At 46.8% G+C, this 19,862-nt stretch overlaps 1 protein-coding gene across 1 annotated transcript in view; it reads right to left on the bottom strand.

The window, feature by feature from the left end:
* Window positions 1-19,371, bottom strand: part of TYSND1 (trypsin like peroxisomal matrix peptidase 1) — a 33,157-nt gene extending 13,786 nt beyond the window's left edge. The window contains exons 1-4 of the mRNA XM_048858985.2: window positions 17,499-19,371; window positions 15,092-15,222; window positions 13,704-13,889; window positions 10,755-10,996 (exon numbers count right to left, since the gene is read on the bottom strand). Of these exons, the coding sequence (XP_048714942.2) occupies window positions 10,779-10,996; window positions 13,704-13,889; window positions 15,092-15,222; window positions 17,499-18,670 (1,707 nt within the window). The 5' untranslated portion in view covers window positions 18,671-19,371 and the 3' untranslated portion in view covers window positions 10,755-10,778. The remainder of the gene's footprint in view (window positions 1-10,754; window positions 10,997-13,703; window positions 13,890-15,091; window positions 15,223-17,498) is intronic.
* Between the last annotated feature and the right edge of the window lie 491 nt (window positions 19,372-19,862).

Below are 19,862 nucleotides of genomic sequence, written 5' to 3'. Positions count from 1 at the left end.
GTGGAACAGTCACTGAGCCAGAGAGAGACTGGGAGAAGGACTCTGGAGTCCAGTGGTTAGAGCACTCATGCGGGAGACCCTGCATCCAGTCCCCTTGCGCCAATCACACTCTATCCTGTTGCCTCACAGTGGAACAGCTTCAACAGGAGAACACCTCACATCAGAATATCCCATTAGCTCAGCTGTTAGAGCACTCTCCTGAGAGGTGGGAATTTAACCTGGGTCTCCCACATCCCAGATGAGTGATCTAAAACCATTACAAGAGGAGTATACAGTGCTGAGCACCAGCACCTCCTCAGGTTCGAGTTTGAATGGGACTGATCTGATAGGCAGCCTCTGAGTACTCCTACCACATCAGACCCTGCATGCACATGGCAGAACGTCTATTTTCCTCCAGCTTTGTGAATTGTTCTGCCACTTATGAAGGAGAGAGGCATCCAGACATCAAGCAGCAGCGTGCATGCCCAGGGCAGGAACATAGGTACCCGGGGAACTTTTACCTGAAAATTTAAGTGCCGACTGAGTTTAAATACCTACAGGGATCAGCAGGAGTTTTGCAGATTGCAGAGGAGCCAAAGTATGGGGTTTAGACACCTACGTACCTTTAGTGGATCTGGGCCTAGAGTAAATAAGCATAGGAACCTTGTCCATCTAGGAGTTTGTAAAGCAGTGTGTGATCTTATGCTGCTCTCTGAACAGAAACATGGGACCATCTCTATGGGTGGAGATGGTTGGTGCATGGCCCCATTGCCTCTCTGATCTCCAGTCTACCCAAAATGCCACAGCTAAAAATCAGCTGCTTCTCTTTGCCTCCTTCAGCGGTGTCCTCGCCTCTTCAGCCTCATATTCATGGCCCTGATTCTCCACTACCTCGCCCCCTATGCAGTCCCACCCCTCACCAGGGTGAGAACGTGACCAGGCTGATTGCATATTTTATGCCCACTTTGCACAGGTGAAAACAATCATGCACACAATGCAAGGCGATGTAGAGGAAGGCTTTATTTCATCAGTTTAAAGTTCCCACCTGCCTTCTCATCAATCCTTGTCTTCACCTACTGCATATACCCTATGCCCTCCTCTCCTGAATGCTTCCTTCCACTCCAGCATTATGCCTTTACTTCCGCTCTTCCTCTGACACTTATCTCCCTCATCTCATCCTTCCAGTAGCTCCTTAAAACACATTGGGCTCATGGTCAATTAGGACTGCACCTGCTCCATTTTATGTGCCTCTTCCTTTGTTCACATCTGCCCCCATGATTGCATTTCAGAGCAAGAACCACAGCTACCTGGGTGTCTGTAAAGAGCATGTCCAACTAAAACACTATGTAATAAATAATGACCAGTTATGTGTGCACCAAGATGTATTTATGGAACTATGTATATGATACAAGGGTGCATGTGTGTATGCGCTAATTTGACCAAAAGTGAAGGAAACATGTTTATGCAGACTTGTGTTTACATAAGTAGCGTATGCTTATTAATAAATTCAGTGGCTCTGATACTTAATCTGTTCCTGAAGTTATGCTAGTTCCTCCTCCTGGCTTTACTAATAGCTGTAGGAGAAATTGCTTGTGATGCAACAAGAATGGATTCTGATTTCAGGTGGGAAATAAACAGCAGGAGCAGATGGATTCAAGAAACAAAGAGCCTATTTTCATGCAAATATTCTTAGCAATTAAAAACTAAGGAAAAGAGATGAAAAGAAAATGTCATTGTCTCTGAACAAAACAGTGTTCAAAGTTCTGCATGAAGTGCCGACGGTTCTTTGCCAGGAGTGAAGCTATTCATCATCTTTGGAGAACAAGGACATGCAAAATAATTAACAGAGGAAATACTACCTGGCTTCTCCTGTAATTAGAGATTTCCCAAACCTGTGTTGCATTGAATTTAGCTAAGTGTTTCTCCTTCACCAGAGTTCATGTCATGCCAGCCAGAGTGCAGCTTCCTTTAGCCCTGACAGAGTCAGCCCTACTCAGAGGAACTAATGAACTGTTTGCATTTTCAGCAACAAAAGAGATGCAAGGAGGCAGCTGATGGGGGTTTGTAAAAATATAGCCTTTTATCTCTGTCAGTACCAGCTCACTTAGGCCTGGTCAGATGCCCTCTGCCACTCCAGTGGTGCCCTCAAGGCCAATCCCACACACTTTTTCTCTACAAGGAAGCAGTATGGTGAACAGAGCAAGGAGACCTGAGTTCTGGCTCTGCCCTGGCCTTGCTGTGAGAACTCAGGCAAGCCACCGCATCCCTTTACACACAAGTCTGTTAGAACAGGGCTTTGCACAACGCTGGCATCTACAGCTGAAAAGCCTTTTATAAAGGGCTGAGAAGTGCTATTATTAACATGGGGCACCTGAGAGAGCAGAGGAATCTCGCATAAGCAAGGCACTATTGGCGTGACTTGGAGAGAGGATGGCTTTGGCGTACCCAGTATATGACACCATTCGTGTCATTTAGTCATCAAGATAAGACACAGCTTAAAATAGATCTGGAAAACACAGCAGAGAAGGACATACAGGAGTATCCATGAGCCCAGTTCTCTGTGCTACAATAAAAGTACCGGGGTGTCCAGCCTCGGGAGAGCAGATCTGATGCGTCAGTTACAGCACCTACAACTCTGGGCTGAAAGTACCTCTAAGACATGGGTGTGGAATTTGATCCCTATTTGAAAGATGTCTCTTTGGAGGGGTGGGGCCAGAATGCAGCTATCCCTCCAAGCAGGAGACTAGCAGTACAAGAATGGGTGTAGTTGCCTGCTCAGAACTAGCTCCTCACCCTGCACAACAGTAGGGAGTGAAAAGCAGGTCAGGGAGATGTCTGGTCCCAGGAGGCTGGCAGAGCAAAATTATGCCTCGAGGGGGAGGGTACGCAATACTATAGTACCTTGATCCCAGCACTGCCAGGAGAGCAGACAAGGAATAAAAGGAATAGAAAGGCAACACGATTGGTTTTTAACTCATCTCTCTCACTTATTGGAGTGTCTTTAGTTACAGTTCTCTTACCAGTGCAGTGCCCAGCCACCTGCATGCTGGCAAAGCCATCACACAGCTTCTCCTGTAGGCTGATAGCGGTGGATCCTTTCTTGCAGACCTTGCCCTTGCTGCTCTGAAGGACGGCACCAAGATTGATCCAATAGAAGAACTCCTGCACTAAGCTCTTTGGGGAAAAAAGGCTATTACAGTTCAGGGCAGCTACACCTTTGTTCCCCTCAGTGGGCCAGCAAGAGCACCACCCTCAGGCTTCCACCTTCACAGCCACTCCCTTCTCACCAGGGTATTTCCAGGCTGCCCAGTTCCCTGCCTTCACTGTTATTTCCAGCAGAGACACGCTGCCCAAGCACACGGGCTTGATTTCTCTTCAGAGACAACTAACAGCTACAGTTACAAGATACCACGCAGCACTTTCCATGAAAGCCTACTGTATTCTTAAAGTAAAAGCACTACAGAGAAAACACACACTAAAAACAATAGAACAACCTACATCCATGCGAATAAGCTTATGAGAGTTCACCCCAAACCCTACCTGGATTCTGGCAGAAACACTCCCCCAAATCTTCACCCAAGGGGATTCCTTGTAGTTACAAGTTCATCACAGCTTTAGCTCAGAACAAGCACCCAGTCTTATGGGGCTTCAGTAGGCCCAGTCCTGCCAACCGTTCCCAAAGGATTGGAGCCCTCTGTGGCTCACTGATCCTGTCCATTTGCTGGATCAGGAAGAAGGCACTGAGACAGTTTAAAAAAAAAAATCTTTTCTTTGTCCATTGGTCCCTGGGAAATCCAGTGTGAACTAGTTTACGTGAGCCTCTCCAAGAGGTGGCTTCAAAGGGCTGGTAACAGAGAAAATACAGTAGCATCCCCCTCCGGCTGGAGAAGATACATACAATTCCACAACACATACACAAGTTCATGCAGAATACAATGGCCTTCAAAAGGTATTAAACCTAATTCAATAGGGTATAACTTAATTCAATAAGGTTCATCCAGGAAATTGTCATTCTCCCTGTCTCTGTACCCAAGTCAGTCCTGCGCTCCCAGCCAGGACTTGATGATCGGATGCTTGCCCACCAGCATGTCAATTCACTTTCAAGATGCACCTTAAAGTCAGTAGTGCTTGTCATACCAAACTTTGCATATGGACAGTGTGATGTACAACATGCGTATGCATCAGCGGAGAGGGGTGGTGTGTGCATTTCATCCTGTACCAAACCCCAGCCTAGCAAAGGTGTGTTTTTTTGGCACCTATTGAAGGTTAGAGCAGTCCAAGAGCCATCATTCACTAGGGATGCTAGCTCTGCACCTGCCAGGGAGATTCCTTACACCAGGGGTCGGCAACCTTTCAGAAGTGGTGTGCCAAGTCTTCATTTATTCACTCTACTTTAAGGTGTTGTGTGACAGTAATACATGTTAACGTTTTTAGAAGGTCTCTTTCTATAAGTCTATAATATATAACTAAACTATTGTTGTTTGTAAAGTAAATAAAGGTTTTAAAATGTTTAAGAAGCTTCATTTAAAATTAAATTAAAATGCAGAGCCCCCCGGATTGGTGGCCAGGACCCAGGCAGTGTGAGTGCCACTGAAAATCAACTCACATGCCGCCTTTGGCACGCGTGCCATAGGTTGCCTACCCAAACCTTACACCATAGCTGCTTTGCAACCACTTGGTGCCAACAGAGCTGCAGTAAAGTTGATGCAATCCAACCATGATGTCCCTACATGTGGGTAATATGCTGCCCTCTAGTGGCTGTAATGTCAGGACTCATTAGCATATGGACCTTATTCTTAACTACACTTGTGTAAATCACAAGTAGCTGCTGTGCAGTCAGCACAGAGACTGGTGCAAAGCTAACATGGGAGAAGGTTGGGGCTGTCCCATCTGCCCTACAGAGGATATAAGCCTTCACCATAGTTCAGCTAAACAAAAAGTTCTCCTGCACCTGGAGCAGATATGTGCTTACAGACTCTATAGCCACTGCCACATGCATAGGGTCTCACTGGCAATCAAAGATTGTACAAAGGGGGCAGAGCCAGGTAAAGGCTGGGAGAGGTTTTTCAGAGCTCTCGGTCAGGGATGTGTTTGCCCAGCCATTTAGGTACCATCTTCGGCTCCAACCCACAAGCGAATGCGAATGCTAGGGATGCAGCTTGTGTGTTAGAGCCAGAACAAACAGCATGAACCAGAAAGCTTGAAACACTACAGTGCCACAGCCCAGCTGTTCCTCCCTGCACCTCAGAGTGTGGATCTGAGGTATTCTGATGTGTCTGTTGGCTTCAGAAAGGTCACACTGGAAATGTTATTTGACAGAAGCGATAGGCTTCGTGGACCTCTTTTCAGCCTGGAGAGGGAGTGTTGTTGAAATTGAGTAGCAGGGGATCAGGAATGATTCACAAAATCCACAGCTCCCCTACCTGCATGAAGGTGGATACCTTCTAGGAGATAGACACTGAAAAGTACAAATTCAAAAGGTATGAGAAAAGTCAAGTCTACAGGACCAGGACAGTGATGGTGTTAGTTTCTAGGATTATAAAAGACAAAGTGACAAAGAGTAACGTTATCAGCTACTGCATTGATAAATCATGCTGAAAGGGGTGCACCCGTCATTACTACCTCCACTTATTGAAAGGAAACCTAGTTAAATAATTTTGGCTTCTATTTAGATTTCCCTTCTCTGAATTAAAGGCAGCATATGGTATTGGTGACTATGTATGCATTCCCATATGAATACAAAAAACAATTTCCCTTCTTGGGGAAGGGAGAGATGGGGCTAGAGAAGACTTCCTCTCTACAAGAGATACTCTTTAAAAAGGAACACAAGCAACTTAAAGTACAAGACCTTAAAACTATATTGTGATTGGAAGCAACTCAGTGCCTAACTATACATTTTAGAAATTGTGCAATACTAAGGAAAAGCTTTGCACTATTGAAGTAGGCAAGAGAAGCTGTATTTAGTTCAAGATTTTAGGGAGCAGAGGGAACCAGGGTGAAGGAAGAGAAGGTTTATAGATTGCTTGGTAAATATAAGACAGAAAAATTGATTAGAAAAGAATTTTATTTTACAGCTTCTGAGAGGAAAAAACTTTACAGTAAGATGCCACCACAAACTTTACAAATCTTTTTCGGATTTCAAGGATATGAATCTTCCACTGTCTAGTTCTGTTTTTCTCAGAAATAGCCATGGCTCAACATCCTCCCCCTCCCACCGCAAAAAACCTCCACACTCAAATAACCTCCCCGAGTCCCCCCCACCCCACCAATCATTCTGCCTGAAGGGGACTGGGCAGAACTCCTCTGGAACCCAGAAGTGCCAGAGTTGATCAATCCAAGACCAAGCATCTGCCATTCCAGGCCTCTGCTCCCATAGGCTCAAGGAATACAAATTAAATCCAGTGCAGAGAAGCAATAGGAACTCAGTTGAACCTCTCCCTTGAGGCATGCAGTGGCCAACAATTACCACAAATGACTAGATAAATTTGAATGTACTATTACCTTGATTTTAGTAAGGCTTTTGATACTGTCTCATGTGTCCTTCTCATAAACAAACTAGGGAAATACAACCTAGATGGAGCTACTATAATGTGGGTGCAAAACTGGTTGAAAGTAGTTATCAGTGGTTCACAATCAAGCTGAAAGGGCATATCAAGTGGGGTCCCACAGGGAGCAGTTCTGAGTACAGCTCTATTCAATATCTTCATCAATGATTTAGATAATGGCATAGAGAGAGTACACTTATAAAGGCTGTGGACGATACCAAACTGGGAGGGGCTGCAAGTGCTTTGGAGGATAGGATTAAAATTCAAAGTGATCTGGACAAATGGTCTGAAGAAAACAGGATGAAATTCAAGAAGGACAAATGCAAAATACTCCACTGAAGAAGGAATAATCAGTTGCACATATACAAAATGGGAAATGACTGCCTAGGAAGGAGTACCACAGAAAGATCTTGGGGCCATAGTGGAGCACAAGCTAAATGTGTGTGAAGTGTAACACTATTGCAAAAAAATCATTCTGGGTTGTATCATCAGGAGTGTTGTAAATAAGACATGAGAAGTAATTCTTCCACTCTACTCTGCGCTATTAGGCCTCAACTGGAATATTCCGTCCAATTCTGGGGACCACATTTCAGGAAAGAGGTGGACAAATGGGAGAAACTCCAGAGGAGAGCAACAAAAAAGATTAAAGGTCTAGGATGAGGGAATACGAAAAAATTGGATTTGTTTAGTCTGGAGAAAACGGGGTGGGGGGTGGGGGGGGCCGGGGGAGACACATAATGGTTTTCAAAGTAAATAAAGGGTTGTTCCAAGGAGGAGGGACAAAAATTGTTCTCTTTAACCTCTGAGTTTAGCACAAGAAGCAATGTGCTTAAAAACTTTAGTTGTCAGGATAGTTAAGCGCTGGAATAAATTACCCAGAGACGTTGTGGAATCTCCATCATTGGAGATTTTTTAAGAGCAGGTTAGACAAACATTTCAGGAATTGTCTTAGTCCTGCCTTGGGTGTAGGAGACTGAACTAGAAGACCTCTTGATGTCCCTTCCAGTCCTATGATTCTATTAACTACCTATTTGTCCAAGCAATTAGGTCAGGGACATTGTTACACAAAACTGTACGGTAACCGTATGATAATTGTCCCAGCCAAGAACCACTTTACAACGAGAGATTGCTGAATGAATGCAAGTTAATGCTCATTAAATCAAAAGAGCATTGCGAGCAGTGTCCAGATTTTATTTTCAGGCATGCAAAGCTCTCTCCAACATTGTGGTTGGAGAGCATCCACCCTTCTCTGCTTGTGCAAGATTTAAAGGACTGCCTAGGGCTAGGCCATCTATGATGCTCAGGAACATTCCCTTTTCCTCCAGGAACATTTGTTGTTTCAACAAACTCATTCCTCTTCTGCATGACAGAGGAAGAATGAGTTGAAGTCCGAGATATTTATTGCTCAAGTGACAGAAAAACCAGATAATTTGTGAACTGCCAAAAAAAAAGCAGCTGTACACTAAGGTCTTCATTTCTTAAGGGCTATTCAAGCCCCAAGTGGATATTTCTCAAGGTGACTCCAGGAGGCAGAGAGATAAATGGGCTGCACACAAACTTGTCATAGGACCTAGCCACAAAAGCAGCCAATTCACTCCAGACGCATCACAGCAATAGATTCAGTATTGCTTTTACCCCCATTTGTCTACTTCCCCACAAGCAGATAATTCAGAGTGGAGTGGAGTGCCAGCAATGAATGATATCACAGGAAGCTGGGTCTTTCCCTTCAGGCAGATGATCTACAATACTCAATCTGGAAGTGCAGAGGAAGGATCCTACAACAAGAGGCAGCAGGAAGCTATATATTCATTACCACCTTAGGCCAAAGTCTACTCTTTTATACCTATGCAACCAAAGTTAGAGTTGCATAGACATAGTCAACTGTGTAGTACATAAAGTCAGTAGGAACAGCTGGCATGATCCAGCTTTATTTCATCATGAATTAACAAGCCAAACAACTTTGTTGTATGCACAGCCCTTGCTACCTGCCTAGTGGAAGGTGAGTTTGGGAGGGGAAGGGGGCGGGGAAATCAGATGAGATCAGAGATACTATCCAATGACAGCAACAATCCCCAACTGGAAAAGGTTCTGCCTCAATCATAAGCCAATACCTGAACCCCGCTAATACACTTCAGACACAGCAATGACTAGAGACAACGGTTCTGCAGTGCAGACTTTCCAGCCTATCAGACACGTCAACGCATTCCCTCCCATGAGTGTGCACACTGCTTTAATTAGAAGCATAAACCCTGGATCTGAACAGTCATGAACTTTGTAACCAGATTCAAACTAAGAACCTCAGGCCCATCTCTATTCTCAAAGTCTTCAACAGTTTTACTCCAGTGCCTTTGAATAGAGGGTTGGTCATAAGAGCACGCTTCGCTACTTCACTTCATCAGACCAACCAGAAGCTCTCTCCTCTAAGTCATCATATTTGATGAATTTGCTCAGTTTCTAATAGATCACTAGTGGACAAGTTCACATTTTTTTGTATTTAATCAGGAAATAGGGTCCTGCCGCCACGCACAAGTCAGACAGTTGTATCAGTGCAATCCCAAGCAGGATTTCTAATGAGAGTGTGGGCACCCCACTTGCAACAGACGAACAGAAAGATACACGAATAGTACTGGCATCAGGATAAGCTGCTAACAGAAGTCTTATCCCCCACTGCAGGTGCTGGAGTACGAGTGGCACCCAGCGGACATAGGAGGCATTTAATCTCTGGGTAAGATTATTTAGCTCTTCTTAGAAATAAAAGCAGATAGTGGATAAAAGTGGATAGCAGAAATGAGCCTCCAAACTGGAGTTTGGTGCTACAAGTTTCCAATGTGTTTGGAGTCATGTTTAGTTCAGGCCTTTTTGTGTATTACATAGTAGGGCAAACTTGATCAAGCAGCATGAAGTCTCTCCCTATTAGTAAAGCTGTGTACTATAACGTGCACTCTCCTTCTGCATGCTTCCACTTGGAAGACTCAGTGCTGTATCTAGAGAAGAAGTCTTTTGCCAGTAGTTGCCCCCACCAGATTAAAAGCCCCAGATGCAGACACTCCCAAAATGTGTAGCTTTGGTCCACCTTGGGGTACAACACTTGTAAGGTCAGTTTCAGTCATAGGAAGTCATGGCATGAACAGGAAAACACTTCCAGAAACTGAAAATTCTTGTCTGAACATAAAATAAACTGTTGGTAAAGATTAAGTAGCAAAAGAGAAAATGAAGATGGTAGAAACGTGTAAGGTAAATGCATTCACATTTAGACCGGATGTTTGCCTTTTCTTCCAGGCAATAGTCTTGATTTCCCTTCCAGTACTCCACAGTCTGCAGTTAAAACTGGACTTGGACAGAGAAAATCTCTCTACCCCCAAATAACACTCTGCCAAGCCACTGAAGAAGCTGGTGTAGGATTAGCTAATCCGTAGAACATCTATGGGCCCCTAATACACACAGGTGCTCTGAACTACAAATTCTCACACCCACAGCTATGCTTTAATCTCCTTTCCTGAAAGAGACATTAAAGATGGAAGAGTCTCATCAGGTGATCCTCTGCCACTACAGGATTATTCCCAGCTGCATTAGTGCTACATCCAGATAGGATTTTAGACATCCCACACAATACAATCCCACAGTTTAGATTTTGTTATGGGGGAAAAAAACAAAAAAAAACACAAAAAACCCTGACTCCTAGTTATATTCTTTGCACCATCAGCATCCTGAGCAATTCATCTCCTTCCTGCTGACATTAAGTACTTCCAGAAAGTCACACCACCCTTTAGTGATTACCTGACCATACGTATTAGTTATTCTTGCCTCATCAGCACCTCCAAATAATGAATAGCGAGTCAGTGTCTGCAGCTGAAGGGAATTGCACTCCTGGGGATGGCACTTCCAGGAATGATGGAGAGGAGCATGCCATTATCCAGGGAACGCACCTAATGGAGAGTCTGAAGCCTGGTCAGGGACCCATGGAATCATTACAGCTCATTTCTATAGTTCTACTCTGATTGGCTCTGCCCAGTATAACAGCTGCTCATCATCTTTTGCTTTCACTCAGTTCAGCCAGAACCAATGTTAACATCACTGATCTCAGGACAGCTGGTCAGCCCCAAAGACACCATACCTTCAGATAGACTGTGGACAATTTATGACAAATTCGACATAACTACAGATAATACAACATTGAATTGTGTGGAGTCCCCCTCCCCCTATGAGCAGGATGTTCTAGGAGAGCTCTACCTTTCTTCTCTGAGATGGCCAGCCTCATAACTTGCTGTGCGGTACCTCTGCGGTCTTTCTTTGGAGCCGCCACACGAGTCTGATTTTGTCATTGGCCCTGTTCAGCTCCTGGAAACCATGCAGGTCTCCAGTATGGCTGTACTCCAAGACTGCTGGCTGTAGAACTGTGATGGGAACACTGTAGTTCAGGTGAGGGTATGTAGCTCCTACACTGTTGTCCTTTGTGTTGCTAGCAACAATCCCTGTATGTGGGGAAGAATAAAAAGGAGACAAAGTAGAGTTTGTAAACTTTCTGGTAGCTTAAGAAGTTAGGAATTAAAAACATGCTTCCATACAATGGATAGATTGCAGGACCTAGACAGAAGCATAATGCGTCCTTTGCTACTTTGTATCAAGAACAGACAACCTTATCCCCCAAATCTGGCTCATCAGTGCAAAGAAAGAAAGAAAGGCCAGAGTAAGATTTCAAATTCCAAAATACAAAGAAGGATTAAAAATAATGCTTAGCATTTAAATAGCTGCACCATCTGAAAGAACTTTGCAAAGGTGGGTAGGTATTTTAACTTTGTTTTTTCAGAAGGGGAAACTGAGACACAGATATTTAAGTTCCTTAGTGTAAATGCTACACATTTTAATCAATATCAGAACTGGGGATAGAGCCCAGTTTTTAGAGAAGCGTCCCCATAAGAGAAGCTTGCTATTCTGAAGAGGACATAACTGACAGGGAAAACAGTATTATGTTTTCTAGCTTCAAAGAGGGAATTGCTAACACAAAAAGGATACAAGTACTGAACCATGCCCTTGACATAATGCACATTTTCTATTGATAAAATAGTCACACTAAAGCATCAGGTATCTCACAGAAGCAACAATTTGCTATTGACTTTTGTGGTTGTAACCAGTGGTGAGCTGGAGCCGGTTAGCTGGAACCCGTTGTTAAATTTAGAAGCCCTTTTAGAATTGGTTGTCCCACGAGGGACAACTGGTTCTAAAAGGGCTTCTAAATTTAACAACTGGACAAAAGTGGTGCCTTAGGCACCGACTCCTTGGGTGCTCCGGGGCTGGAGCGCCCACGGGGAAAATTTGATGGGTGCAGAGCATCCACCGGCAGCTCCCCACCCGGCCCCAGCTCACCTCCACTCCGCCTCCGCCCCCGAACGCACCGCCCCGCTCTGCTTCTCCACCCCTCCCAGTTTCCCGCAAATCAGCTGTTCGCACAGGAAGCCTGGGAGGGCTGAGAAGCAGGCGGTGGCTTCGCACTCAGGCCCAGGGAGGCAAAGCGGAGGTGAGCTGGGGTAGAGGGGCATGAGGAGGGGAGGAGGCGGAAGCGCAGGTGAGCTGGGGCCAGGCGCGGAGCTGCTGGTGGGTGATCTACACCCACCAAATTTTCCCCACGGGTGCTCCAGCCCCAGAGCACCCATGGAGTCGGTGCTTAAGGCGCCACTTTTGATGTGATCAGTGGGGGCAGCAGCCACTCCCTCTGCTCCCCCCCCCAGCTACACTACCCTGCCCCTAGGAGCCAGAGGGACCTGCTGGATGTTTCCTGGGAGCTGCCCCAGGTAAGCACCACCAGGACTCCCCACCTTGCCTTTGGCAGGTCCCTCTGGCTCTTAGGGGCAGGGTGGGCACCCACTATGGCGGCCCACAAGACCCTCCTGCCCGGTTCTGGGGGCAGTCAGGGGACAGGGGAGGGTGTGAATGGGGCAGGGGTTCCAGGGGCATCAAGGAACGAGGGGGGTTGGATGGGGCAGGAGTCCCCAGGGGTGGGGGCAGGCCACGACCCCCTCGTGGGGTGAGGAGGGAACCGGTTGTTAAGATTTTGGCAGCTCATCACTGGTTATAACAGTATACAGGGAAGGATCTCCTAGCTCCATCTCATTGGCCAACACATGCCATCAGCATGTCAGACAGCCCTGCAAGACCCTTTCTGAAGAACTCCACACTGATTAAATTTTATATATAAAAAACTATATATATATATTCCCCCCCGCCCCCTTGTGGGAAGACTGACTGGCAATTTTAGGCCCCGTTCCAGCAAAGCACTTCAGTACTTGATGTAAGTAGTCCTACGCAACAGAAGTATTCAAATGCTTATAGTTAAGCATGTGCTTTGCTAGATTGCAACCTCAGGATGTGGAGGATGAGAGGAATAGTTATGTAGTCCAGCCTAGTGAAGGCAGGATCCATGCAGTTCTTCCAGCACAACTCTGCTAGCATTCACCAGTCCTGGCTTGGAACCTCAGTAGCTATTCCAGCCGTGGACAGCCTCCTGCCCCCAGCTTGTCTTGTGCAAGCTCTTTCATTAAAGGCTACCAAGTGTATTGAACTGTAGAATTTCAGATATGCACAAAGAGATAAGACACCACCAAGTGTCTTTTTCCTGGTTACCAGACACAGGATTTCAACTATGTTTTCAATAGAGTGAAAGAAGAGTGTATTAACTTGCTTAGGCCCTTGATAAGAAGGTTTCAGCTAGTCACAATGAAAGGGGAGTATCAAGTTCAAGTAACGAAGTATCATCTAGTAGGCAAAACAAGACTGGGAATCAGGAGCCCCAGATTCTATTCCTATCTATGTTGAGTGAATGTGTGACCTGCATGACAATCTGTATCTCAGTCTTCCCATTGGTAAGAAGGACATAATCTCATACTAAATGTGCACTGAGAATTAATTTTTGTGACACTCCAAAATCCTAAAATGGAAAGTATTACAGAAGCTTCTAGTATAATCCCCTCATCCTTCCTTTTGTGTGATGGTGGCCATTTAACAATGCATATAATCTTTGTAAAAGAAAAAAGCTCTCTCCTGAATGGGGAGGACAGGGGAACAGAGAAAGCATCTAACACCACCCAGCTGTGATGATTCATTACATGACTGGCCATTCCCCTCATTTGGGGTCGGGTGGGGTGAGGGGAAGGGAGATAAACGGAGACAAAGCATATTATTTACCAAGGAGCTTTCCGCTGTTTGTAGAGAAAAGGGCCCCCCCACTCGAGCCACCATGAATCGCACAGGTTGTCTGAAGCATCACTGGCTTGTCATCCACAGTGATCACAGCTGACAAGATTCCTGATGTCACCGATGGGCCGCAGCTCTGGCCAAACACACCAAAGCCAACAACACTCACTTCTTCTCCTGCATAGAGGAGACAAACAGCAGCAAGAATCAGGTGGTTCAGAGGAGGGGAGGTAAATAAAAGGGTGAATTCATGTAGTAAATAAGCAGCAAGAGTGGACGAGCTCTTAGACAAATGTTGCCTGTAATGGAAGAAGTCAGGAAAAAGAGAATGCAGAATATGATCTGAAAGTAGAAGGTGTGTTATCTAATGAGGTGTCAGCAACACTTGAAGAGTCATTAGTGAAAATTTTCCAGAGCACAAATGGCAATTAGGTTCTTAATTGCCATTTGTACCTTTGAAAGTCTCCCCCACCAGCCACAGTAAGGACATCTGTAGTTCTTATTTTCTGTCCAGATTTGTAACGGTCCTAGATCCCATTTTATTATTCTCCTGTTTGTGTTTGTTTTCAGTTTATCCCAGATTCCTTCCTTAACATTATACTATTGATTGCTTCCAGTAGTATACAGTGCATCACAATGCTGTTGGCAAGACATGAAAATTTTCACTGCCCTAGAGATGTAAAACTGATCCCTACAGTAAACTGTACGACATGCCCACTCAACTTCTATTGTTTACTGTCCTTCAGTCAGTTTTCAGGTCATGTGACAGCATACATATCCAAGCTAAAAGTGGATGCAAGCAGTTGATATGGTACCTTACCGAATCTTTAGTGAAGATCAAGTATGTCTCATCTGTCTGTGTTCCCTTCCTCTGCTTTGCACTTTACGGGGCTTGAACCCAGTAACATAATGGCTGCATGCAAGGATGCAGCACACTACGCTTAGTGATAGCACTCACAGTTTTGGACACTGGGAAGTGTTTTACTTGGAGGGAATGCTGGCCAGGCCACTACCTTTGAAACACAACCCCAGTCTTTCAATCTGTCACTTGAACAGCCAAATAAGAAGGGACATTTGTTCAATGTCTTACCCTGCAAGATGGCAAGCACCACCTCTTCCTACCATTGAATGAAGGTGTCAAGTGCAGCACTTCCCTTAGTACTGTAGCATAAGTCTTGGCCTTGGGTACAACTGCAAGTCTTGATCATGCGAACCCCTGTTCTAAAGGTAAGCGTAACCAATCATAATCACACAGCTCTTTGAGCTTTCACTTCTCCAGCTGAGGATTCAGGCCCTTGGAATTTATCAAGTTACCAGTCAGACATCCAACCCATGACCAGTGAAGCTACAAGCAGGACAGTAAATAGAAGAATAGTTACCTGCACCAAACTTAGTAGCTAAAACAGGTTTTGCAAAACAGAGTAAGCTTTCTTCTAGTTCTACCACTGCTAGGTCATAGGGAGAATCATCATTTGTAGTAAACACCGCTTTCCCTTTAAGGACACAGACCCTAGGAGCAAATACAAACAGAGTTTTTCAGTACAAGTCTGAAAACGATAGTTTTAGAAAGGAATACAGACTCCAAATCTAGTAAGATGTTGTACATCAGGTTCAGGCCTCCAAGTTAGCTGACTTCATCCATTTTGTGGCAAAGTTCACTCCCAAGAAAGCAGGATTTAACTCTTCAACACGTATCGGTGTCACACAATCGCAAGAAATCATCATATACCAATATGGTGTAGGTAAAACAAACCTGATCCAAGCAGGTTCAATGCCCCACATGCGACATCCCACCACCTCAGCAATCCACTTGGTCCCCTACTTGTCCCAGTACTGCAGGGCCCGACTGTCTCCTGCCCAGTGCCCTCAGTTCTGAGCTGAGCTCCAGATTCTTTTACTGCTGCTGCCTCAGCTCCCTTTTAGATGTGCTGAGGCAGTCCCCAGTATCCCTTGCACTGGTTATCAGGTGGGATGCAATGATATCAGGTTGCACTGAAAATAGTAAAGCTCTTTTGAAGGCAACAGGGAAGGGATCGTTTTAAACTACCTGACAAAGCATCCTTAGATCCAGCACCCTGGAATGTCACCTACCTGAGACTGCACCCCAGATGCATGAAGAAACATTTAGAATGGGAAGCAGGGGAAGGAATGCATCACTCAATGGGATAAGACATAAAATTCAACTTAAGAGTCAGACTAGCAGAGAGTCCGCCTTCTTGGATTAGAAAAATAAGACACAAAAAAGGAATCTTAAGAATGGCATCTGCGACAGGTATGACCATGAGATGGGGACCTGGTCAGAGAATGGAAACTCTTCAGTGAGTCGCTGATCTTGGACTGACTCCCAGACACCTGTTAATAGTCAAAGCAGCGATCACTATTACTGACATACTGACTACAATAGGAGCTTGATTCAGAACGAAGTCTGAAGAGTTACATGCAAACCTATCAGGAGAGTCACTTTGTTACAGACATTCTAAATAACTCACCTTCTCTACCATAGGGGATTTGCAGAAGCTCTCTTGTAGTTTTGAGGATTGCAGTCTCATTCTTCCCTACATCTGAGTTTGACTCCCCTCCAACCCTCCAGTTGCACATGTAGGTGGTTCCCCCTACAGGCAATCCATGCTACTCCCAAATTGGCTGTTGGAGATACTAGAGAGGGACAGGATCTGCTTAGAGCCCTGAAAATCTGCAGATACCCGCAAATGTGGTGCGCGGATCAGATGCAGATACAAGTTTTGTATCTGCGCAGGATTCTAGAGATGCTCACTTTTTCAGTAGCACTCTGCCTGGGGGCCATGACTAAGGTATTAAGCCAGGAAGTCTTCAATTTTGACTCTTCCCACTGCTGCAATCCCAAAGTGCACTTCATAACATAAATGATAACTTCCTCTTAATCAAAAGTGCCTTTAGTTAAAGAGCTTGGCAACAACAAGTTGTTTACAGAATACTGAAATTTATCCAGGTTGATACATGGCTTGCTTGGTTAGTTCATAGCATAATGTGCAAGTTCTTGCATGCTTCTCTGAAATCTGTGATTTGCACTGTTTGCTATACAACATAATTCTTTAAGTGTAAAGCCAAGTGGACTTCTGAATATAGTATCCCCTCATACATTAGGCTGAAATGTGTGATCAGATAAGAACCATATTGATAAACACCAGGGACAGACCGACAGTAATTTTAATTCATAGAATACATTTGACCTCTGGAAGAATGTATACAAGAGATGCAGAGAATAGTGATACAAGTGTTTGATACCTTATCAAATACAGAGGTTGCCAAGCTCATTTGCAGCAGCCTCATCAGCAAAGTGCAGAGGCCTCAGACGACCATCACATGTGAACAAAGGGCAGTCGTCAGTGATGAGTGATACTGTCTCTTTAGCACAGCCACATGTGGGGTCCTCTCATTGGCCCCAGGTTTGGAGGTGGGCTGCACGCTGACCCTGGCCCATATTGTATCCGTTCAGAAAGGGCCACAAATGGCATTGCAAATCAATGCTGGGTACAAGCGGGGTTGGGTCAGTTAGTGTTTGATATGGAACACACTGGCCATTTCACACCTATTATCCAGAACTGACAGGTTGATCAAATATTTGGATGGCAGTGTTTGTTAGGAGATGCAGAAGAGTTTTATTAGAAACTTCAAAGCAGTCATTTAAGGAAGAGGCTATAGGCCACAGTGTATGACACTTCGCAGATTATTGCACTGCCATGTGGATTGCATTGTCCTACTTACTGACTATTAAACAAAGAAACAAAAACAAGAATCAAGACTTACTTTTCAGGACTGTGCTGTACCCTTACACAGACACCCGCGGCTTCATTCACCACATGTCGACAGGTCAACACTAGCCTTGAACTGATCAGCACTCCAGATCCCCAGACTTGACCACACTCCACCAACACCACTGCAGACAAGAGATGCTGTGCAGGGCCAGGGCAGACTGCCATCTTCCCAACAGGCTTAGTAACCAATTGCACATGAGGCCACCAGGTTTTCATAGAACTTCCAGACCCAACCAAGATACTCTTGACATTCTCCAGGATATGGCAAATTGAACAAACCAATGTCAATCCAATCCATTCATTGGCCTTCCAACAAAGTGGAGCCACAATTATTCCAACTAGGTTAAAACCATCTTCAGAGAACACAAAGACCCCTCCTCCTTCGGTGCCAGGCAAGCAACGAGCATCAGTCAGAATAAGGACATTGCCTTCTCCAGCTAAGTTACTCACTATCCCTCTACTAAGGGTGTTAATGAAAATGTCTGGGCAAAATGAACCAAAAGGGGAGCCACAGGCAAACAGCGTGTCACCTTTCCTCAGTGACTCGGCCAGCACACAGCTCACTTGAGCTATACCAGGTGAGTTGAAGTCTGGAATTTCCAGCAAGGCAAACCAATGCAGATAGCGCAAATCATCCAAGAGTGCCCCATGCTCCTGCTCATCCTCACTCCTACAGAAATGCCACTGCTCAGCACGGGAGAAGACTCTGGAGAAGGTCTCCTGGAACTCTGGGCAGGGCACCATCATAAGGAGCTTGGCCTCATGTTGTCTGAGGGTATCAGGGGAGCCCTGTTGGTTTGCAAGGGGATTGAACCCCAGAGCTGGACTGCAGGCCCTCAAATCTTTGACCAACACACCCTTACCCTTACCAGTCCCTTTGCTTCTACTTTCTGCAGGCCAGAGAACCTGGATCTGAATATCTGGGGAGAAGCTGTTCGCCAGCAGGACGCTGCAGTGGGACCAGCTGCCCTGCTCTGCTGCTATCACCTCCTCCAAGAGGAAAGGAGAGAAAATAGCTCCATGGCAGAGCACAATCCCTGGACTCTGGCTCAAGAGGACCCCACTGCAGCTCCAGGATCCCTGGGCTGGGGTCCCCACGGAATTCCCACGTGCACTGGAAGCACTAACGATACAGCAAGCCCTCTCCCCAGACAGCGGCAGCATCTCAGTCGCAGGCTTGGAAACGCAAGGTGCCTGCAAGGACTAGACACCCCCCCTCCACAACAGGTGTACGGCAGAGACGGAAGGAGCAGCAGCCTCCCCAGCAGAGGCGCGGGTGGCGAGTGAGTGGGGACAGGTCGCTGGGGAGGGCCCCCAACAGCAACCGCGCCGGCTACGAGAGGAGAGGGAACCGGCGGAGAGGCGGCGCGGGGGCTACACGGGAGCGACAGCCCTGCCTGCGTGGGCAGAGGAACGAGACGCGCCACAGCGGGGGCAGACACCAGAGCCCGAGGCGCACGGACTGTCCGGGCCGCCCGCCCGCCCGCCGGCCTGGGGGGCTCCCGCAGCGCAGATTGGCTGCGACGCGTGCGCACGAGAGCCAGGAGCGCTGCAGCTGCCGCCCTGGCTAGTCACCTCCCCGGGGGGTGTCAGCGTCCGCCGCCCTCCATGCGCGCGGCCCCAGGCGCCAGCGCCGAACGCCCCCCGCCAGGCCCGCGGCCGCAGCACGAGCCAGCCTCATTAGCTCCGCCCTCCACGCGCCTGAGCCCCAAGCGGTTCGTTTTATTGGCCGCCCTGTCCGCCAGCGAGCGGGGATTGGTCGGCGTGACTCAGGCGCCGTCGATGCGGGCGGCCGCCCAGGTTCTAACGAGGCGCTGGGCTTGGAGGGGCTCATTGCGGGCCCTGCGTGGGGCGGGTGGCCGCGGGAGCCCGCCTGGCGGCGCGCTGCCTGCTGGGAGCCGGCACAGCCGCGCGCGCCGGCTGCCCAGAGCCGCGCCTGTCCCCGCGTGGCAACGTGGCGCCGCGCTCCGCCTCCAGCGGCCGCCATCCCGGCTTCAGCATGGCGCGGACCTCAGGCCGCGGGCAGCTGGAGGGCGCGAGTTGCCAGGGCGGCGCGAGACAGCGCGTGATACAAGGGGAGCGAAGTGCGGGCTGCGGTTCAGGGCCTGGCTCCCCCTGCCCTGCAGCGGGCCAGGGAGAAGCTTTTGCGTTCGCACCACGCGAAGTTGGAAAGCGTGTGTCTTCCGCCAGCAGAAGTTGGTCCAATAAAATACAGCGTCTTGCCTCTCTGGCCCTTCTTGCGATCCACATCCCATCCATGCCAAAAGCTTGGCAAGATTCTGACTTCAATAATATCCTGTGGCATTGAGTTCCACAGTCTAATCACATACTGCATGTTCCTTTTGTCAGCTTTACT

Source organism: Caretta caretta, chromosome 7, assembly GCF_965140235.1.
Source record: "Caretta caretta isolate rCarCar2 chromosome 7, rCarCar1.hap1, whole genome shotgun sequence".
Classification (NCBI taxonomy): Eukaryota; Metazoa; Chordata; order Testudines; family Cheloniidae; genus Caretta; species Caretta caretta.
This window is presented reverse-complemented; position numbering and strand designations above follow the sequence as displayed.